The sequence below is a fragment of the Orycteropus afer genome, unplaced genomic scaffold, assembly GCF_000298275.1.
Source record: "Orycteropus afer afer isolate SDZICR_OR568_19922 unplaced genomic scaffold, OryAfe1.0 scaffold00024, whole genome shotgun sequence".
Lineage (NCBI taxonomy): Eukaryota > Metazoa > Chordata > Mammalia > Tubulidentata > Orycteropodidae > Orycteropus > Orycteropus afer.
The window spans coordinates 14,819,762-14,838,269 of record NW_006921611.1 but is presented as its reverse complement, the minus strand read 5'-3'; the positions used below and the strand labels follow the sequence as shown (position 1 = coordinate 14,838,269).

Here is an 18,508-nt window from a genome sequence, read left to right as displayed (position 1 = left end):
AAAAGCACCAGACAAAACACTAAGCATTATCATTCCCCTTTATACTAAGGGCAGTGATTCCCGCAGAAAAGCGACCAAGCGGCAGGTTCCTCAAACCGAACAGGGCCGAGACAGCTTCCCGCGCACACCCGCAGCCACACTCTTTCACGCCGCCTCCTCGACCGCCCTCACGGATCACGCAGGAATGTTCTCGTTGCCTTTTTCTCACAAACTTTTCCAACTCAGTCCCGACTACCAGACCTCAAGAGACTGGCAGGGACCACACAGCCAACCCAGGATTAGCGGTCTCGCCGAGACTCCCGAAAACTGCAGCACACTAGCAAACTCCTGGAACAGCCGGGGTTAGCTAGTCTAGTGAGCCCTTGCTTCCACGCATGCTCACTGGCTTGACTAGCGTCACGCTGGACCCCACAAAAGTGATAATCCACTTTCCACATTTTAGAAGCGATCTGAGAGTTGGTAGAAAAGCACCAGCTCCCCAGAGAGAGAAGAGGCCTGGCGATAACCTAGAGCCGGCCGGAGGAGGCTGCTCACAAATCCCGGAAAAACCTTCCCGATCCACTTTGATTTTTATCTGAGCGACCGCAGACATGCGCACTAGCCTCCCTTGTAGCGGCGACGTTCCAGAGCCGGAAGGTCCGGCGGCTTGAGACTGGGGTTTTCCCCTTACTGGGTCATGTCTGCCCAGGGTGACTGCGAGTTTCTAGTGCAGCGAGCCCGAGAGTTGGTGCAGCAGGACTTGTGGGCAGCCAAAGCTTGGCTGATCACGGCCCGCAGCCTGTACCCGGCCGACTTTAACATCCAGGTGAGGTCAGGGCCGTGCGTGGGGCCGCCCTGAGTAGAAACGTCTGCCCAGCGCCCCAACCGCTTCGGGGCCCGGGGCCGCTCTAGCTTCTGGGCCCAGTTGCCTCCTGCCCGGGCTATTCTTTTCTCTTTCCCTGTTTCTAGCGCCCCCAACCTCGTTCTTCTTCACCTTCCACAAGCCTTCTCCCCGGCAAAGCTAACACATGAGGGACAGATGACCCCACTAGAGATGCGGTCTGGTTGGGTTAGTGGGGATGTGTTATGCTATCTGGGCCAGACAGCACACCATCGCCAAAAGAGAAACGCTCATTCATTCATATTAATGGCAGCCATTTGTCAGCGCCTGCTACTTTTTTGACGTTAGCCCATTTAACGCAAGTGAGCCCAATATTTACATTCCTAAGCCTTTGTGTCAAGCCTCCGACCTGTTTGGCACTATGTCACACGCGGGTGCGTTCCTCTTGGGCTTTTTTTCCACCCCGGGAGGGTGCCTAGGTAAGGCAGCAATTGTTGCCCGCGCTGAGCTGGGACCAGCTCCGGGTGGAGGGTAATGCCTGGTGGGCTGGTCTGTGTTGCAGTATGAAATGTACACCATCGAGCGGAATGCAGAGCGGACTGCCACCGCCGGGAGATTGCTGTACGACATGTGAGTGATAATACTTGGCTTCCACGTCTACACGCTGCGTTTGTCAATGAGGTTTTTTGTCTGTGGAACTGAAAGTTAGGGAAGGTGTAAGTTCATCTAGATCTCTGATTCCTAGTAATGAGTGTGGGCCTTAAACTAATTATTGACTTGACTGCTGCTGAGATATCTTATGTATTATTAAGCATCATTCTTTCCAATGAATGGAAAAGTTCAAACAGTACTGAAGTATAGAAAATAAAAAGTGAAAATCTGCCTAAACGCACCAGACCTAAGTTTTGTGTGTCTGTGAATACATATATGTTGTTGTTAGGGGCGAGGGAGTGGATTTTCTACTCAGAGTGACCCCATGTGACAGAGAACTAGTGGGTTAAAACCACCAACTTTTTAGCAGCCAATCACTTAACCATTGTGCGGCTTGTTGTTGCTGTTGTTGTGTGCTGTCCAGTCGGACCCGACTCATAGCGACCCCTCCTTGGGTTGCCAAGGCAATATTGCTACTGAAGTAGATTGCCCAACCTTCCTTCCGAGGAGTGGCTGGTGGGTTTGAACCGCCAGCCTTCTGGTTAGCAGTCAAGTGCCTTAGGCACTATGCTACCAGAGCTTCCATTGTGCAGCTAGAACTCCTTATATATAAATATACACACAACACAACAAGTGTTAGGGCAGAATACAAAAATGAGGTCATAATCACTTGATTCTACAGCTTGCTTTCTTTGCCTACTGTAATGGACTCTTTACCATTGTCAGTACGTACTGATCTACATTCTTCTTCATGCCTGTATAGCATTTCCTAACCACTCTTTTATTGATTTACCTCTAGGTAGTCTCTCCAGTTATTTGAAATTATATTCAGAAGATCAGTAAATAGCTTCATGCCCATATTTTGGTGTTTTCCTGTAGACTAGATCCATAGACATTGATTTTCATAGTTAAAGAATATGCCTATTTACATTTTGCTCTCCAAAAAATACTGTTCCTATTTACATTTCTACAACCAATATGTGAGTGCTTATTCTCCCACATCCTTGCCAACATTAGATATTATCAGTCTTTTAAAATTTTTGTCAGTATGATAGGAGAACATGGCATCTTATTTTTCAATTTGTGTTATTTTATTACTGTAAGATTGAAGATCTTTTCAAATGTTATCTTTGGCTGTTTGTGTTTATTCAGTAATTTACCTTTGCCTTTTATTTTCTGTGGGATAGTTTTATTTTTGTTGTTGATTTTTAGTTGCTAGATACTATAGCTGGGAGCTCTGGTAGCGTAGTGCCTAAGGCACTTGACTGCTAACCAGAAGGCTGGTGGTTCAAACCCATCAGCCACTCCTTGGAAGGAAGATGGGGCAGTCTACTTCCATAGTGATACTTCCTCGGAAACCCAAGGAGGGGGTCGCTATGAGTTGGGTCTGACTCGACGGCACATAACAACAACAACAACAACAGATATTATAGTCAGTTGTTTTTTCACTTATAAAAACATCTGAAGATTTTGGTGAGTATCCTCAGTTTTCTTAACTGGTTGGTTTTTATTTTTGTATCTTTATTTTGGTTTTTTTTGGTACAGTATAGTATTCACTTGGAATAAATGAGAAGCTCTGGTGGTGTAGTGCCTAAAGCATTTGACTGCTAACCAGAAGACTGGTGGTCCAAACCCACCAACCACTCCTCGGAAGGAAGGTTGGGCAATCTACCTCTGTAGTGATACTGCTTCAGAAATCCAAGGAGGGGCCACTATGAGTTGGATCCGACTCAACGGCAGTGCATGCATGCATGGAATAAATGTGTTTACCTTCTTTTTATGATACTATATAGAATTCTAATATTTTAATTTGATGCATTCATTTTAAAAATAGGTTTGTGAATTTCCCAGACCAGCCGGTGGTGTGGAGAGAAATCAGCATTATTACGTCAGCATTAAGGAACGATTCACAAGATAAACAAACTCAATTTTTAAGAAGTAAGAATGGAATGACAACTTAATGGTCCATAAATTACCATTTCTGGAATACCAAATTATATATAATAATTTCCCAGAAAAGTCACATCTGTGCTATTGGTACCCATATGTATGTTTTATTCTTGGCAACTTCAAATGATGTCAAGTGCTCCCTTGAACATTTACTTAGAACCCTTTAAGCTTCCTTAAAGGATGTGGATTTTTCACTGAGCTAAGGTAACTGAATATATCTTTAACAGATTTTACAGTAATCAGAATGCATCTATAGATTCAGCATATCTCTATAAAACAAGAGAGAAACTTTTATTATTTTATGACCTTTTTAATTGATAACTTCTTAATTTGTGACCTTCTCTTTATGATTATTGTTATAGCCAGTCAAAGATTTTAAATTCTGGATAAAAAAGAAAGTAGATGGTTTTGGTCATTTCAACTTGAGCAAATGTTCTTTATCTTAACCTGCAACGAGCACCATTGTGACCCTTCACATACATCATTCTTTTTTTTTTTTTTTTTTAATTTTTATTGTGATTTGGGTGAAAGTCTACAGAGGAAATTCATTTCCCATACAGCAGTTCATACACATTTTGTCTCATGACATTGACTGCAGTTTCCCACAATGTAAACAGCTCTCTTCCCACTTCCTCCCCATAGTTACCTCTTCCCTGTGTCCTTCTGTCCCTTCCTCTCTCCTGCCCCCGAGCTGACTCCCTGTGCATACACTTCTCCTCTGTTCTCCCATGATTGATCTCTCCAAGGAGTGTGTCTACCTAATGTAAATGTTCAGTCCATATGCCGGTCTTTTATTTGGCTGGAAGCCACAGAAGTGAGTTCAATTCCAGCCCTGAAGGGCAGCTAGGGACCATAGCCTCAGGGGTTTCACCAGGCTCTATCAGACCAGTAAACTTGGTCTTTTTTTTTTTTTTTTTTTGGTTTTGAGTTTTGCTCCATATTGTTCTCCCACTCTGTCCAGGATCTCTTACACGGATCCCCCCCTGAGTGGTTGACAGTGGTAGCCAGGCACCATCTAGTTCTGGTCTCATGGTCATATAGGCTAAAGATTGCATGGTCTACCCTTGGACTAATTGTTTCCATGCGTCTTTGGTTTTCTTAAGAAGCTCTGGTGGTGTATTGCCTAAGGCATTTGACTGCTAACCAGAAGGCTGGCGGTTCATACCCACCAGCCACTCTGCAGGAGGAAGATGGGGCAATCTACTTCCATAAAGATTTACCGCCTTGGAAACCTAAAGGGGGTCACTATAAGTCGGAATCACTTGATGGCAGTGAAGTTTTTTTGGTTTTGGTTTTCTTCATTCCTTTGCTCTGGATGAGGAGAGACCTATTGTTGCATCTAGATGGCTGCCTGCAAGCTTTTAAGTTCCCAGTTGCTACTCAACAAAGTAGGATGTGGAACAGTGTTTTTGTGTAGTATGTTATGCCAGTCGAGCTTGATGTCCCTTGCAACCATGGTTCTGAGCCCACAGGTCCAACTACTTGCTCCCTCCAGGTAACTGGCTATGGCCATGAAGTCACCACAACCTTATCCCTTGTCAGCTGTACTATATACCTGGACATTTGTACAAAACATATAGATATTGGTCATGGGCAAACTCCCCCCTGCCTAGACATACCTGATCGTTTAGCCTGTCTACCCATCTATTCACCCGTAGATCAGTGTTTGCTATCACTGACAACACAGTACTGTTACATACATCATTCTTGTCTTCTGGATCCAATAAGGTCTCCAGATGTTTTATGGTCATTCAGCAAACATCTTGTGCCAAGTACTGTCTGACCCCAAATCTTTCCAGATTGTGGGTGAAATCCAACAACAGTTATTCTTCAAGTACTGTTTTCTGTTCTCTACATTTTTGCTTCACATTCTTACTCACATTTTTGCTTCAGTACTTTGGTTCATTTTTATCTTCCAAAAACTTTTAAAAATGAAATGTGTTATGTACAGGTTTATTTGAAACTCTTCCTGGTCGAGTCCAGTGTGAAATGTTACTGAAGGTCACAGAACAATGCTTCAACACATTGGAGCGATCAGAAATGTTGCTTCTACTTTTGAGGCGCTTCCCTGAAACAGTGGTGCAACATGGGGTAAGATTTGATACTTTCCTTTTCTTTAAGAGAAACTAAATTGATCATCAAAAGATCCATCAGTATGGTTGTTGATGTTATATGCCGTCAAGTCGGCCCCGACTCATAGTGACCCCCCCCCTTGGGTTTCCGAGGCAGTATCACTTTGGAAGTAGATTGCCTAACCTTCCTTCCGAGGAGTGGCTGGTGGGTTTGAACTGCCAGCCTTCTGGTTAGCAGTCAAGTGCCTTAGGCACTATGCTACCAGAGCTCCCATCAGTATGGTTAAGAGCTATAATTTATATAAAAGTGGAGATTGTAAGGAGCACTGAATAAGATTGAACTTTAATCAAGGAATCTTTTTGAGTAAAGCTAAAAGGATATCACTATCATTAAACTTTATAAATTTATGTTAGAAATTGTCTTATCAGTAGATGAGTTTTGTACAGTTTAACTAAGGTAAATGATGTCACCAGGAAGTATGCAAGAAAAATGAATGGTTCTGGTAAATACTGTGACATACTACTACTACTATGCAACAACTGAAAAATAGGTATGTGGTTTCATGTGTATGTCAGTATCCATATGAGTATATCAGTATTGGTATGTGTTTATGTATGTGGGCATATATAGATGTATCTGTATGCAAATAAATGTATGTGTAAATATGCATCCATGTATATTCATATATAAAATAAATAGGATCTAAAGACTTAGGACCATGCTTGTGGAACAACTCGGTCAATTGACATAATATAGTACATACAGTTTATGTTCTACATACTAGCTTGGTGAGTAGTATCTGAGGTCTTAAAAGCTTGAGAGTAGCCATCTAAGATACAACTATTGGTCTCTGTGCACCCAGAGTAAAAGAGAAAGAAGGAAACCAAAGACTCAGAGAAGAAACTGGTACACAGAGCTAATAATAGTCTATACAAACCTCAACCTCATTTACCCTGAGACCAGAAGAACTAGATGATGCCTGGCTCCCACCACTAACTATTCTGATACAAAAAAGAAAAAAACCTCACTGCCATCGAGTTGGATTCGGCTCAGCAACCCCTCCTTGGGTTTCTGGGGCAATATCACTACAGAAATAGATTGCCCAATCTTCCTTTCGAGGAGTGGTTGGTGGGTTTGAACTACTAGGCTTCTGGATAGCAGGCAGATGCCTTAGGCACTAGGCCACCAGCGCTCCTAACTATTCTGATAAGGAACATAAATGATGGATCCTAATAAAATGAGGATAAAATGTGGAATAGAACTCAAGTTCTTAAAGAGTCCAGATTTATAGACAGTTGACACTGAAGAACTCCCCGAGACTATTGCTTATTGCTGCTTATTGATTCTCTAAACTTTGAACCAAAACTATTCCATGAGGTCAGCTAAATAACAGAGTGGCTCACAAAATAAAGAATGTCATCCCTGACTACTGTGCTTCTTTAAAAGATCATCTGTATGAGACCAAACAGTCAGCATTTATTCAAAAGCAAAGACAAGAACGTAAGGGGGCAGGGAATCTAGATTATTGGCAATGGAATAACCAGAACAGAAATGATGAGAAGGTGGACACACTAGGAAAAATGTAACCAATGTCATTGAAATAAATTGTATAGAAATTATTAAATAGGAACCTAATTTCCTGTGTAAACTTTCACCAAAAATACAATAAAATATTTTAACTAAAAAAAATTGTCATATCAATAGTAAGAAAACAGTCAATATAACAGTGCTATTTATTTGTAATCTGTAAAGTTCTGAAAAATCTTATTCCATTGTATTCAACAATGTTTTTGAATTTAAGTGAGAGCCATAGTTTATAGTCTTACCAGACATGTTTTTCATGTGCTTCTGCCCTATGGAACTTTTTTCCCTTTATTCCTGCCCCTTCCTGTGGCTGTAATCATTAATGAGTTCCATTGGCAGGCATTGTTAAGTGCTAGGTATCTCCTTCTTTCCTTTCCTTGCCCCATGAGGTAGATAGTATCCCACTTTATAGGTGAGGAAACAGATTCTGATTCTTACGTGTGTTTAGTAAGTTCCCATAGCCAGTAAGTGGTAGAGTCAGGATTCAAATCATTAACTCACACTCTATTGCTTTTGGATTCTTTTGCCATATTTTTTGGCTTCGGATCTCAGTTGACCTTTCTGTACTTTCTTATTATCAGTTTCATAAGGCTGCCCAAAACAAAGTACCACAAATAAATGCTTTAAACCAACAGAAATTTATTCTCTCACAGTTCTGGAGCTTAGAAGCACAAAATCAAGGTGTCAGTATGGCCATGCTCTCTCTAAAGACTCTGGGGAAGAATCCTTCCTTGCCCCTTTCTAGATGGTAATGTCTGCAGTTAATCATTGGCGTTCCTTGGCTTGCAGCTATGTCACTTCTATTTCTCTCTCCATCATCACTTAGCCTCTTCCCCTGTGTGTCATTTTCCTTGCTTCATAGTCATTAAGTTAAGGCCCACCATAATCGAGTATGACCTCAACTAATCTTCTCTACAAAATCCCTATTTCCATATAAGGGCACATTTTGAGGTTCCAGGTGAACATGAATTTTGGGGTGACATTATACAGCCCAGTATGTTCCCTAATCATTAGTCCGACTTACAGTTTTCTATGTTATGTAATGTTTCACATTGTTCCACTCGTCTCACAGATCATCCGTGTGGTTACAAGGAAGACAATACAAACGTCTTGATGGATTTTGATGAACATACTTTCTTTTATGCTAAACCCACTGCCGTCGAGTTGATTCCAACTCACAGTGACCCCCATTGGGTTTCCAAGTCTGTAAATCTTTACAGAAGTAGATTGCCTCATTTTCCTCCTGTGGAGCATCTGGTAGGTATGAACTGCTGGCCTGGTTAGCAGCCAAATGTCTTACCGACTGTGCCACCAGACCTCCTTTTCTATTATGATAGGATATCAGTTAAAGGAGTCCTAGTCGCACAGTGGGTAAGCTCTTGGCTGCTAACTGAAAGGACCATGATTTAAACCTACCAATGGCTCTATGGGAGAAAAGACTGGGCAATCTGCTCCCATAAAGATTACAGCCTAGGAAATCCTGTTGGGTAGTTCTATTCTATTCCAAAAGGTCAATGTGAGTCAGAATTGGATTGATGGCACACAACAGGGCATCAGTAATGGACAGATGTCCTTAAAACTCTTAATAGTTCCATCCTAACCCATGCTGTATGACCACCTACCCCTGAGAACTCTTGGAAGTGTTAAGTTTTACCTATATAACATGTCTTGATGTAGAGAATAAAATTAGTGTCCACTTTTCTTAAAGAATCTTTGCATCTTTTTTATCATTCTAACTTTAGTTTCAATGCTTTCATTAAGTTTCTATAGACATTTTTTTAGCATTTTAAATTTGCTAGTTTAGGGAAGAAAAACTGACACAAATTAATCAGTGATCAGATGAATTTGGAATTCCCTTTTGGGCTGTGTTGCTGATGCATTCTTTTATTTTCTAATTTTTTGAATGAGAATGTTTAATTTCTTGGGGAAATTTGAATATATATATAATTTTATATATAGGTGTGATAAATACAAAAATACTGTTTCTTCATGTAATTCTGATATCTTTTAAACTTTAACACATTTTTAAATGATTAATTTCATTTTGAAATAGGTTGGCCTTGGAGAGGCATTATTAGAGGCTGAAACTATTGAAGAACAAGAATCTCCTGTTAACTGCTTTAGAAAATTATTTGGTAAGGAAAATTGTATTTACAGAAAGCAAAGGAGTTACTGAATATTTTTGAATATTATTGAATATTTTTCTGTATCCAGAAATCACTTTAAACAACTTCTAAACTTTTACTATGTAATTTTTGATACCTATAGTAATATATATAACCATATATGTCAGTGTGAGGCACGGAAATCTGAACCTAATGCCTAACTTAAGAACTAGAGACTTGTCAATAACGTAGACTTGTGTATTTCCTTTTTGACTCTATGCACTGATGTCTCTCTTCCCAGCAGTTTTTGTATAAATATGCCATAAGGTTTTCTTCTCATCCTGTTTTAGATAACTATATTATTTTATGGAGGTGCTCTGGTGGTATAGTGGGTAAGGCATTTGGTTGCTAACCAGAAGGTCTGAAGTTCAAACCCAAGAGCTGCTCCATTGGAGGAAGATGAGGCAGCCTACTTCCATAAAGATTTATAGCCTTGGAAACCCAACAGGGGTCTATTATATTAAATTAACTCTAAGGTAAATTTTGTTTATGCCAGAACTATAGGGTAAACAGACAACCTGATCTTTATTTTTTTTTGCCTTTAACAGTTTGTGATGTCCTTCCTCTAATAATTAATAACCATGATGTACGATTGCCTGCCAATTTATTATATAAGTACTTGAACAAAGCAGCTGAATTTTATATCAATTACGTCACTAGGTCTACTCAAATAGAAAATCAGCATCAAGGTAAGTGTGAATATTCTGTAATTTAGTTTAGACAAACGTTGTTGTTGTTACTGCTGTTGAGTTGGCTCTGACTCATAGCAACCCTCTGTACAACAGAACAAAACACTGCTCAGTCCTATGCCAGCCTCACAATCCTTGCTATACTTGAGCCCATCATTGCAGCCGCTGTGTCAGTTAGCTCTTTTATCCTGTCATTTTTAGTTGAGGGCCTTCCCCTTTTTCGTTGACCCTCCACTTTACCAAGCATGATATCCTTCTCCAGGGAATGGTCCCTTCTGATAACATGACCAAAGTAGGTGAGAAGAAGTCTGGCTATTCTCACTTCCAAAGAGCATTCTGGCTGCACTTCTTCCAGGACAGATTTGTTCATTCTTCTGGCAGGCCATGGGATTTTCAGTATTCTCTGCCAACACCACAATTCAAAAGCATCAACTCTTCTTCAGTCTTCCTTATTCATTGTACAGCTTACACACACTTATGAGATGACTGAAAATACTATGGCTTGGGTTAGGCGCACCTTAGTCTTCAGGGAGACATCTTTGCTCTTCAGCAGTTCAAAGAGGTCGTTTGCAGTAGATTTTCCCAGTGCAATTCGTCGTCTGATGTTTTGACTGCTGCTTCCATTGGAGTTGATTGTGGAACCAAGTAGTATGAAATCTTTGACAACTTCAGTTTTTTCTCCATTTGTCTTGATTCTGCTGATTGGTCCAGTTGTGAGGATTTTCATTTTCTTTATGTTGAGATGTAATCCATACTGCAGACTATAGTCTTTAATCTTCACAAGTAAGTGGTTCAAGTCATCTTCACTTTCAGCAGGCAAAATTGTGTCATCTGCATATCGCAGTTAGTTAATGAGTTTTCCTCCTATCCTGATGCCGCGCTTTCCTTCATATAGTCCAGTTTCTTGGATTATTTGCTCAGCATACAGACTGAATAAGTATGATGAAAAGATACAACTCTGACGCACTCGCTTCCTGATTTTAAACCATGCAGTATCCCCTTATTCTGTTTGAACAAAAGCCTCCTGGTCTATGTGCAGGTTCCTCATGAGAACAATTAAGTCTTCTGGAATTTCCGTTCTTTTCAATGTTATCCACAGTGTGTATGATCCACACAATCAAATGCTTTTGCATAGTCAATAAAACACAAGTAAACATCTTTCTGGTATTCTTTGCTTTCAGCCAAGATCCATCTGACATTAGTAGTGATATCTCTCATTCCACATTCTCTTCTGAATCCAGCTTGCATTCTGGAAGTTCTCCATCAATATACTGCTGCAACCATTTTTAAATTATCTTCAGTAACATTTTATTTATGTGTGGTATTAATGATATTGTTCAATAATTTCCACATTCTGTGGGATCACCTCTCTTTGGAATGGTTCAAATATGGATCTATTCCAGTTAGTTGGCCAGGTAGCTGTCTTCCAAATCTCTTGGCATAACCGAGTGAGTGCCTCCAGCACAGCATCCATTTGTTAAAACATCTCAATGGGTATTCCGTCAATTTCTGGAGCCTTGTTCATTGCCAATTCCTTCCGTGCAACCTCAGCTTTCTTCCTTCAGTACTATTGATTCTTGATCATATGCCACCTCCTGAAATGGATGAAGATCTACCAGTTATTTTTGGTATAGAGACTGTGTATTTCTTCCATCTTCTTTGATGCTTCCCGCATCGTTCAACATTTTGCCCATAGAATCCTTCAGTATTGCAACTGGAGATTTCAATTTTTTCCTTAGTTCTTTCAGCTTGAGAAATGCCGAGCACATTCTTCCCTTTTGGTTTTCTCACTCCAGGTCTTTGCATGTTTCATTATAATAATTGGCTTTGTCTGCTCAAGCTACGCTTTGAAATTTTCTATTCAGCTCTTTTATCTTGTCATATCTTCCATTTGCTTTAGGTACTCTCCATTCAAGGGCAAGTTTCAGAGTCTCTTCTGTCATCCATTTTGGTCTTTTCTTCCTTCCTGTCTTTTTAATGACCTTTTTCTTTCTTCATGGATGATGTTCTTGATGTCATCCCACAATTCCTCTGGTTTTCAGTCACTGGTATTCAGTGAATCAGTTATATTCTTTAGATGGTCTCTGAATTCAGGAGGGATATAATCAAGATCATACTTTGGCTCTCGTAGACTTGTTTTCATTGTCTACAGCTACAACTTGAACTTGCATATGAGCAGTTGATGGTCTGTTCTGCAATCAGCTCTTGGCCTTGTTTTGGCTGAATATATTGAGCTTCTTTCTCCATCACCTCTTTCCACAGATGTAGTTGATCTGCTTCCTGTATATTCCATTTGGTGAAGTCCACATGTTTAGCCACCGTTTATGTTGTCAAAAAAAGGTATTTGCAACGAGTAAGTTGTTGGTCTTGCAAAATTCTAAGAATGCGATCTCCAGTGTCATTTCTATCACTAAGACCATATTTTCCAACTACTAGTAATTCTTCTTTGTTTCTGACTTTTGCATTCCAATCACCAGTAATAATCAACACATGTCAATTGCATATTAGATCAATTTAAGACTGCAGAAGTTTGTAAAAATCTTCAAGTTCCTCGTCTTTGGCTTTGGTAGTTGGTGTGTGGCTTTGGTAGTTGGTGTGTAACTTTGAATAACAGTAGTATTAACTGGTATTCCTGGTGGTGATGGTGGTGTTGTTATTTGCCATCGAGTCGGCCCCTACTCATAGCGACCCCTCCTTGGGTTTCCGAGGCAGTATCACTACTGAAGCAGGAATGCCCAACCTTCCTTCTGAGGAGTGGCTGGTGGGTTTGAACCACCAGCCTTCTGGTTAGCAGTCAAGTGCCTTAGGCACTATGCTACCAGAGCTCCTGGTATTCCTGGTAGGCGTGTGGATATTATTGTATCACTGACAGCATTGTACTTTGGGATAAATCTTGAAACATTTTTTGGCTGATGAATGCTATGGCCACTCCTCTTCAGTTTTTCGCAACATAGTAGATCATATGGTTGTCTGATTCAAAATGGCCAAAACCAGTACATTTTAGCTCACTAATGCCTAGGATATTGATCTTTGTGCATTCCATTTCATTTTTGACAGCTTCCAGTTTTTTTAGATTCATACTTGGTACCTTCCATATTTCGATTTTTAATGGATGTTTGCAGCTGTTTCTTCTGAGTTGTGCCATATCAGCAAATGGAGTTCCTGAAAGCTTTACTCCATCCACATCATTAAGGTCGACTCTACTCTGAGGAGGCAGCTCTTCCCCAGTCATGTTTTGAGTGCCTTCTGACCTGAGGGGCTCATCTTCCAGCACTGCATCAGACAGTGTTTCAGGGCTATTCATAAAGTTTTCCAGTAATTTATCAGACAGTGTTTCATTACTATTCATACGGTTTTCACTGTCCAGTTCTTTAAGAAGTGGATGGCTCCTTCCTTCTTCCAAGTCTGTCTTGGTCTGGAAACTCTGCTGAGACCTGTTTACCATGGATGAGACTGCTGGTATTTGAAATACTGGTAGCATAGCCTTCAGCCTGATAGCAACACATGCAAGCCACCACACTATAACAGACTGACAGACAAACATTAGTAAAATGCAAATTTGGAAATTCCTTATTATTCTGATTTTTCTCCTCTGGATGCTTAGCAGTGTGATGTAGTTGTTGTTGTTAGGGCCATCGAGTTATCTCTGTCTCATAGCAACCCTATCCACAGCAAAACAAAACACGGCCAGTCTTTTACCAGCCTCATGATCCTTAGTATACCTGAGCCCATCATTACAGCCACTGTGTCTATCCATCTTATAGAGGGCCTTCTCCTTCTTCATTGACCCTCCACTTTACCATGCATGGTATCCTTCTCCAGGGATGGTTCCTTCTGACAACGTGACCAAAGTAGGTGAGATGAAGTCTGGCCATTCTTGCTTCCAAGGAGCATTCCAGCTGTACATCTTCCAGAACAGATTTGTTAGTCCTTTTAGCAGACCATGGTACTCTTAACATTCTTCTCCAACACCATAACTCTTCTTTGATTTTCCTTATTCATTGTCCAGCTCTTACATGCATAAGAGCAATTGAAAATACCATGGTTGGGTTAGGCACCTTAGTCTTCAAGGAGATATCTTTGCTCTTAAGCACTCAAAGAGGTCGTTTGCAGAAGATTTGCCTGATACAATACATTGTCTGATGTCTTGAATGCTGCTTCCTTTGGTGATGATTGTAGAACCAATATGAAATCCTTGACAACTTCTATCTTTTCTCCATCCACTCTGAAGCTTATTGGACCTGTTGTAAGGATTTTTGATTTCTATATAATGAGGTGTAATCCATTCTGAGACTATAGTCTTTAATCTCCATCAGTAAGTGCTTCAGATCATCCTCATTTTTTCAGCAAGCAAAGTTGCATATTGCAGGTTGTTAATGAGTCTTATTCCAATCCTGATGCCACGTTCTTCTTCATATAATACAGCTTCTCAGATTATTTGTTCAGCATACAAATTGAGTAAGTGTCGTGAAAGGATCCAACCTTGACTCACTCTTCTTGATTTTGAACCATGCAATATCCCCTTGTTCTGTTCAAACGACAGCCTCCTGATATATGTACCATTTCCTCATGAGTGTAATCAAGTGTTCTGGAATTCCCATTCTTCTCAATGTTATCTATAATTTGTTATGATCCACAAAATCAAATACTTTTGCATAGTCAAAAAACAAAAGTAAACCTCTTTCTGGTATTCTTTGTTTTCAGCTAAGATCCATCTGACATCAGCAATGATATCCCTAGTTCCACATCCTCTTCTGAATCCAGCTTGCATTTCTGGAAGTTCTCTGTCAATTTACTGCTGTAACCTTTTTGAATTATTTTCAGCAAAATATTACTTGCATGTGATATCAGTGATATTGTTCGATAATTTCCACATTCAGTGGGATCACCTCTCTTTGGAATGGGTTCAGATATGGATCTCTTCCAGTCAGTTGGCCCAAAAGCTGTCTTCCAAATCTCTTGGCATAACTGAGTGAGTGCCTCCAGTGCAGCATCCGTTTGTTGAAACATCTCGATGGGTATTCTGTCAATTCCTGGAGCCTTGTTCTTTGCCAATTCCTTTAGTGTATCTTCGACTTATTCTTTCAGTACCATTGGTTTTTGATCATATGCCACCTCCTGAAATGGATGAGCATAGACCAGTTCTTTTAGATACAGTGACTCTATGTATTTCTTCTCTCTTCTTTGATGCTTCCCACATCATTCAACATTTTACCCATAGAATCCTTCAGTACTACAACTGGAGATTTGAATTTTTTCCTCAGTTCTTTCAGCTTGAGAAATGCTGAGCATGTTCTTCCCTTTTGGTTTTCTAATTCCAGGTCTTTGCACATTTCATTATAGTAATGGGCTTTGTCTGCTTGAGTTGCTCTTTGAAATATTCTGTTCAGTTCTTTTATCTTGTCATTATCTTCCATTTGCTTTAGCTACTCTCCATTCAAGAGCAAGTTTCAGAGTCTGTTCTGACATCCATTTTGGTCTTTTCTTCCTTTCTTGTCTTTTTAATGACCTCTTGCTTTCTTCATGGATGATGTTCTTGATGTCATCCCACAGTTCCTCTGGTTTTCAGTCATTGGTGTTAAATGCATCAAATTTGTTCTTTGGATGGTCTCTGAATTCAGGAGGGATATAATCAAGTTCATATTTTGGTTCTCGTAGACTTGTTTTTTAATTGTCTTCAACTTCAATTTGAACGTGCATATGAGCAGTTGATGGTCTGTTCCAGTCAGCTCCTGGCCTTGTTTTGCCCAAAGATATTGAACTTCTCCATCGCCTCTTGCCACAGATACAGTCTGATTCCTGTGTATCTCATGTGGTGAAGTCCACATGTATAGTCATTGCTTATATTGTTGAAAAAAGGTATTTGCGATGAGTAAGTGATTGGTCTTGTGGAGCTTTATCATGTGATCCCCAGGGTTGTTTCTATCTCCAAGACCATATTTTCCAACTGCCGGTAACTCTTCTTTGATTCCACCTTTTGTATCCCAGTCACCAGTGATAATTAACACATCTTGATTGCATGTTTGGTCAATTTTAGACTGCGGACATTGGTCAAAATCTTCAATATCCTCATCTTCGGCTTTGGCGGTTGGTGCGTAAATTTGAATAATAGTAATATTAATTGGTCTTCCTTGTAGGTGTATGGATATTAACCTGTCACTGACAGCGTTGTGCTTCAGGACAGATCTTGAAACACTCTTTGTGACAATGAATCACATGAATCACCATCCCTCTTCAATTTGTCATTCTAGGCATAGTAGATCATATGGTTGTCCAGTTCAGAATGGCCAAAACCAATCCATTTTAGTTCACTAATGCCTAGAATATTAATCTTTATGTGTTCCATTTCATTTTTGACAACTTCCAATTTTCCTAGATTTATACTTTGTGTATTCCATGTTCCAATTATTAATGGATGTTTGCATCTGTTTCTACTCATTTTGGTTTATGCCACATTAGCCAATGGAGGTCCCGAGAGCTTTGTTCTATCTGTATCATTAAAGTTGTCTCTGCTCTGAGGAGTTTGTTCTTCACTAGTCAAATTGTGAGTGTCTTCTGACCTGATGGGCTAATCTTCCGGCACTATCTCAGACAACGTTTCAGGGCTATTCATAAAGTTTTCCAGTAATATATCAGACCATGTTTCACTGCTATTCATAAGGTTTTCACTGGCCAATTGTTTGAGAATTGGATAGCCTGTTCTTTCTTCCAAGTCTGTCTTAGCCTGGAAACTCCATTGAAACCTGTCCACCATTGGTAACCTTGCTGGCATTTTGAAACACAGTGGTATAGTGTCCAGCCTCACAGCAACATGTAAGCCACCACAGGACGACAAACTGACAGAAAAGTTTATCTCCCTTCGTTGTTCCTAACCGCTCTGCACCTTCCTACCTTGACCAACGACGTTAAAATAGAGCTGCCCACAAGGGAAAAGCACCACCCAAGCCCCAGCCTACCTACCTTGGGCCCTGGTTATAAAATAGAGCCACACCCAAGCCAAAAGCAGCCTCTAAGCTCTGGGCACACCTACCTCAGGCCCTGACCTTAATAGACAGCCACCCCTAAGTGAAAAGCAGCCCCCATCCCTGGGCCCACCTACCTCAGGTGCTGGCCTTAATAAGCAGCTGCCCCAAGTGAAAAGCAGCCCCCAAGCCCCGGCCCACCTATCTTAGGCCCCAGCTTTAATAAAGAACCGACTTCAAGGAAAAAGCAGCCCCCTAGCCCTGAGCTCTGGTAGCATAGTGGCTAAGACACTTGCCTGCTAACCAGACGGCTGGCGGTTCAAACCCACCAGCCACTCCTCGGAAGGAAGGTTGGGCAATCCTACTTCCGTAGTGATACTGCCTCGGAAACCCAAGGAGGGGTCGCTATGAGTTGGGTTTGACTCGACGGCACATAACAACAACAACAGCAGCCCTGAGCCCACCTACCTCAGCCCCTGGCCTTAATAAACAGCCACCCCCAAGCTAAAAGCAGCCCCAGAGCCTTGGAACCACCTACCCCGGACTCTGGCCTTAATAAAGAGCCAACCCCAAGGAAAAAGTAGCCTCCAAGTCCTGGGCCTGCCTACATCAGGCCCCGGCCTTAATATAGAGCCACACCCAAGTGAAAAGCAGACTCTAGGCCCCAGGCCTGACTACCTCAGGCCCCAGCCTTAATATAGAGCCACCCCCAAGCGAAAAGCAGCCCCCAAGCCCCGGGCCTGCCTACCTCAGGCTCCAGCCTTAAGGTAGAGCCACACCCAAGCAAAAAGCAGCCTCCAAGCCCCTCCAAGCCCTGGGCCCACCTGCCTTGGGTCCCAGCCTTAATAAAGAACTGCCCCCAAGCGAAAAGCAGCCTCCAATCTGATAGTGTTTCCTCCAGTTTGATAGTGTTTCCTCCAGTTTGATAGTGTTTCCAAAATACGGTACTTAGAAAAGAATACTACAGTTAAGAGACTTTACTGGAACCCATTCAACTTCTCAACTGAAATACTCTACTTCGCTGAACTGTAACATTAGTGCACTGAATATCATACCTGTACCACAGCTCAAAATTCACTTCCTTACACCAATGGCTAGTTGCGTGTCCTTGAACAAAACATAACAGCCTGTTGCGATTCTGTATGGTTGTCTTTTGAATGACGAATCTAACATTAGTCTTTCTCTGTCAAGTACCACATAAATAGTAATGTTAATTTTAGGCTACTTTTTTCTCATGTCAGGTACCCAAGATACATCTGATTTAATGTCACCTAGCAAACGTAGCTCTCAGAAGTACATCATAGAAGGACTGACTGAAAAATCATCCCAGATTGTGGACCCCTGGGAGAGGTTGTTTAAGATTTTGAATGTTGTTGGAATGAGATGTGAATGGCAGATGGATAAAGGAAGACGGTAAAAAAAATTGTTTATTTCTAAAATCACCTATCAAGTCTTTGGATTGCATGATCTCAGAATCTTTGTAAAAAAGAAAACAACTTTAAAAACATGTAATATATACGTTTACTTTTCTTTGGGCAAGTTCTGTTATACTTGGTATTTATGCAAAAGACATTGAAGTGGTTTTCCACTTTATGGAAAGATTCCTAACTTTAG

The 18,508-nt window shown here is 40.9% G+C and overlaps 1 protein-coding gene across 1 annotated transcript in view; it reads left to right on the top strand.

The window, feature by feature from the left end:
* The first annotated feature begins 676 nt into the window (after nucleotides 1–676).
* Nucleotides 677–18,508, top strand: part of INTS10 (integrator complex subunit 10) — a 53,824-nt gene continuing 35,992 nt past the window's right edge. Inside the window, exons 1-7 of the mRNA XM_042783666.1 lie at nucleotides 677–805; nucleotides 1,383–1,450; nucleotides 3,306–3,409; nucleotides 5,373–5,512; nucleotides 9,132–9,213; nucleotides 9,792–9,932; nucleotides 18,136–18,307. Coding sequence (XP_042639600.1) covers nucleotides 677–805; nucleotides 1,383–1,450; nucleotides 3,306–3,409; nucleotides 5,373–5,512; nucleotides 9,132–9,213; nucleotides 9,792–9,932; nucleotides 18,136–18,307 — 836 coding nt within the window. The remainder of the gene's footprint in view (nucleotides 806–1,382; nucleotides 1,451–3,305; nucleotides 3,410–5,372; nucleotides 5,513–9,131; nucleotides 9,214–9,791; nucleotides 9,933–18,135; nucleotides 18,308–18,508) is intronic.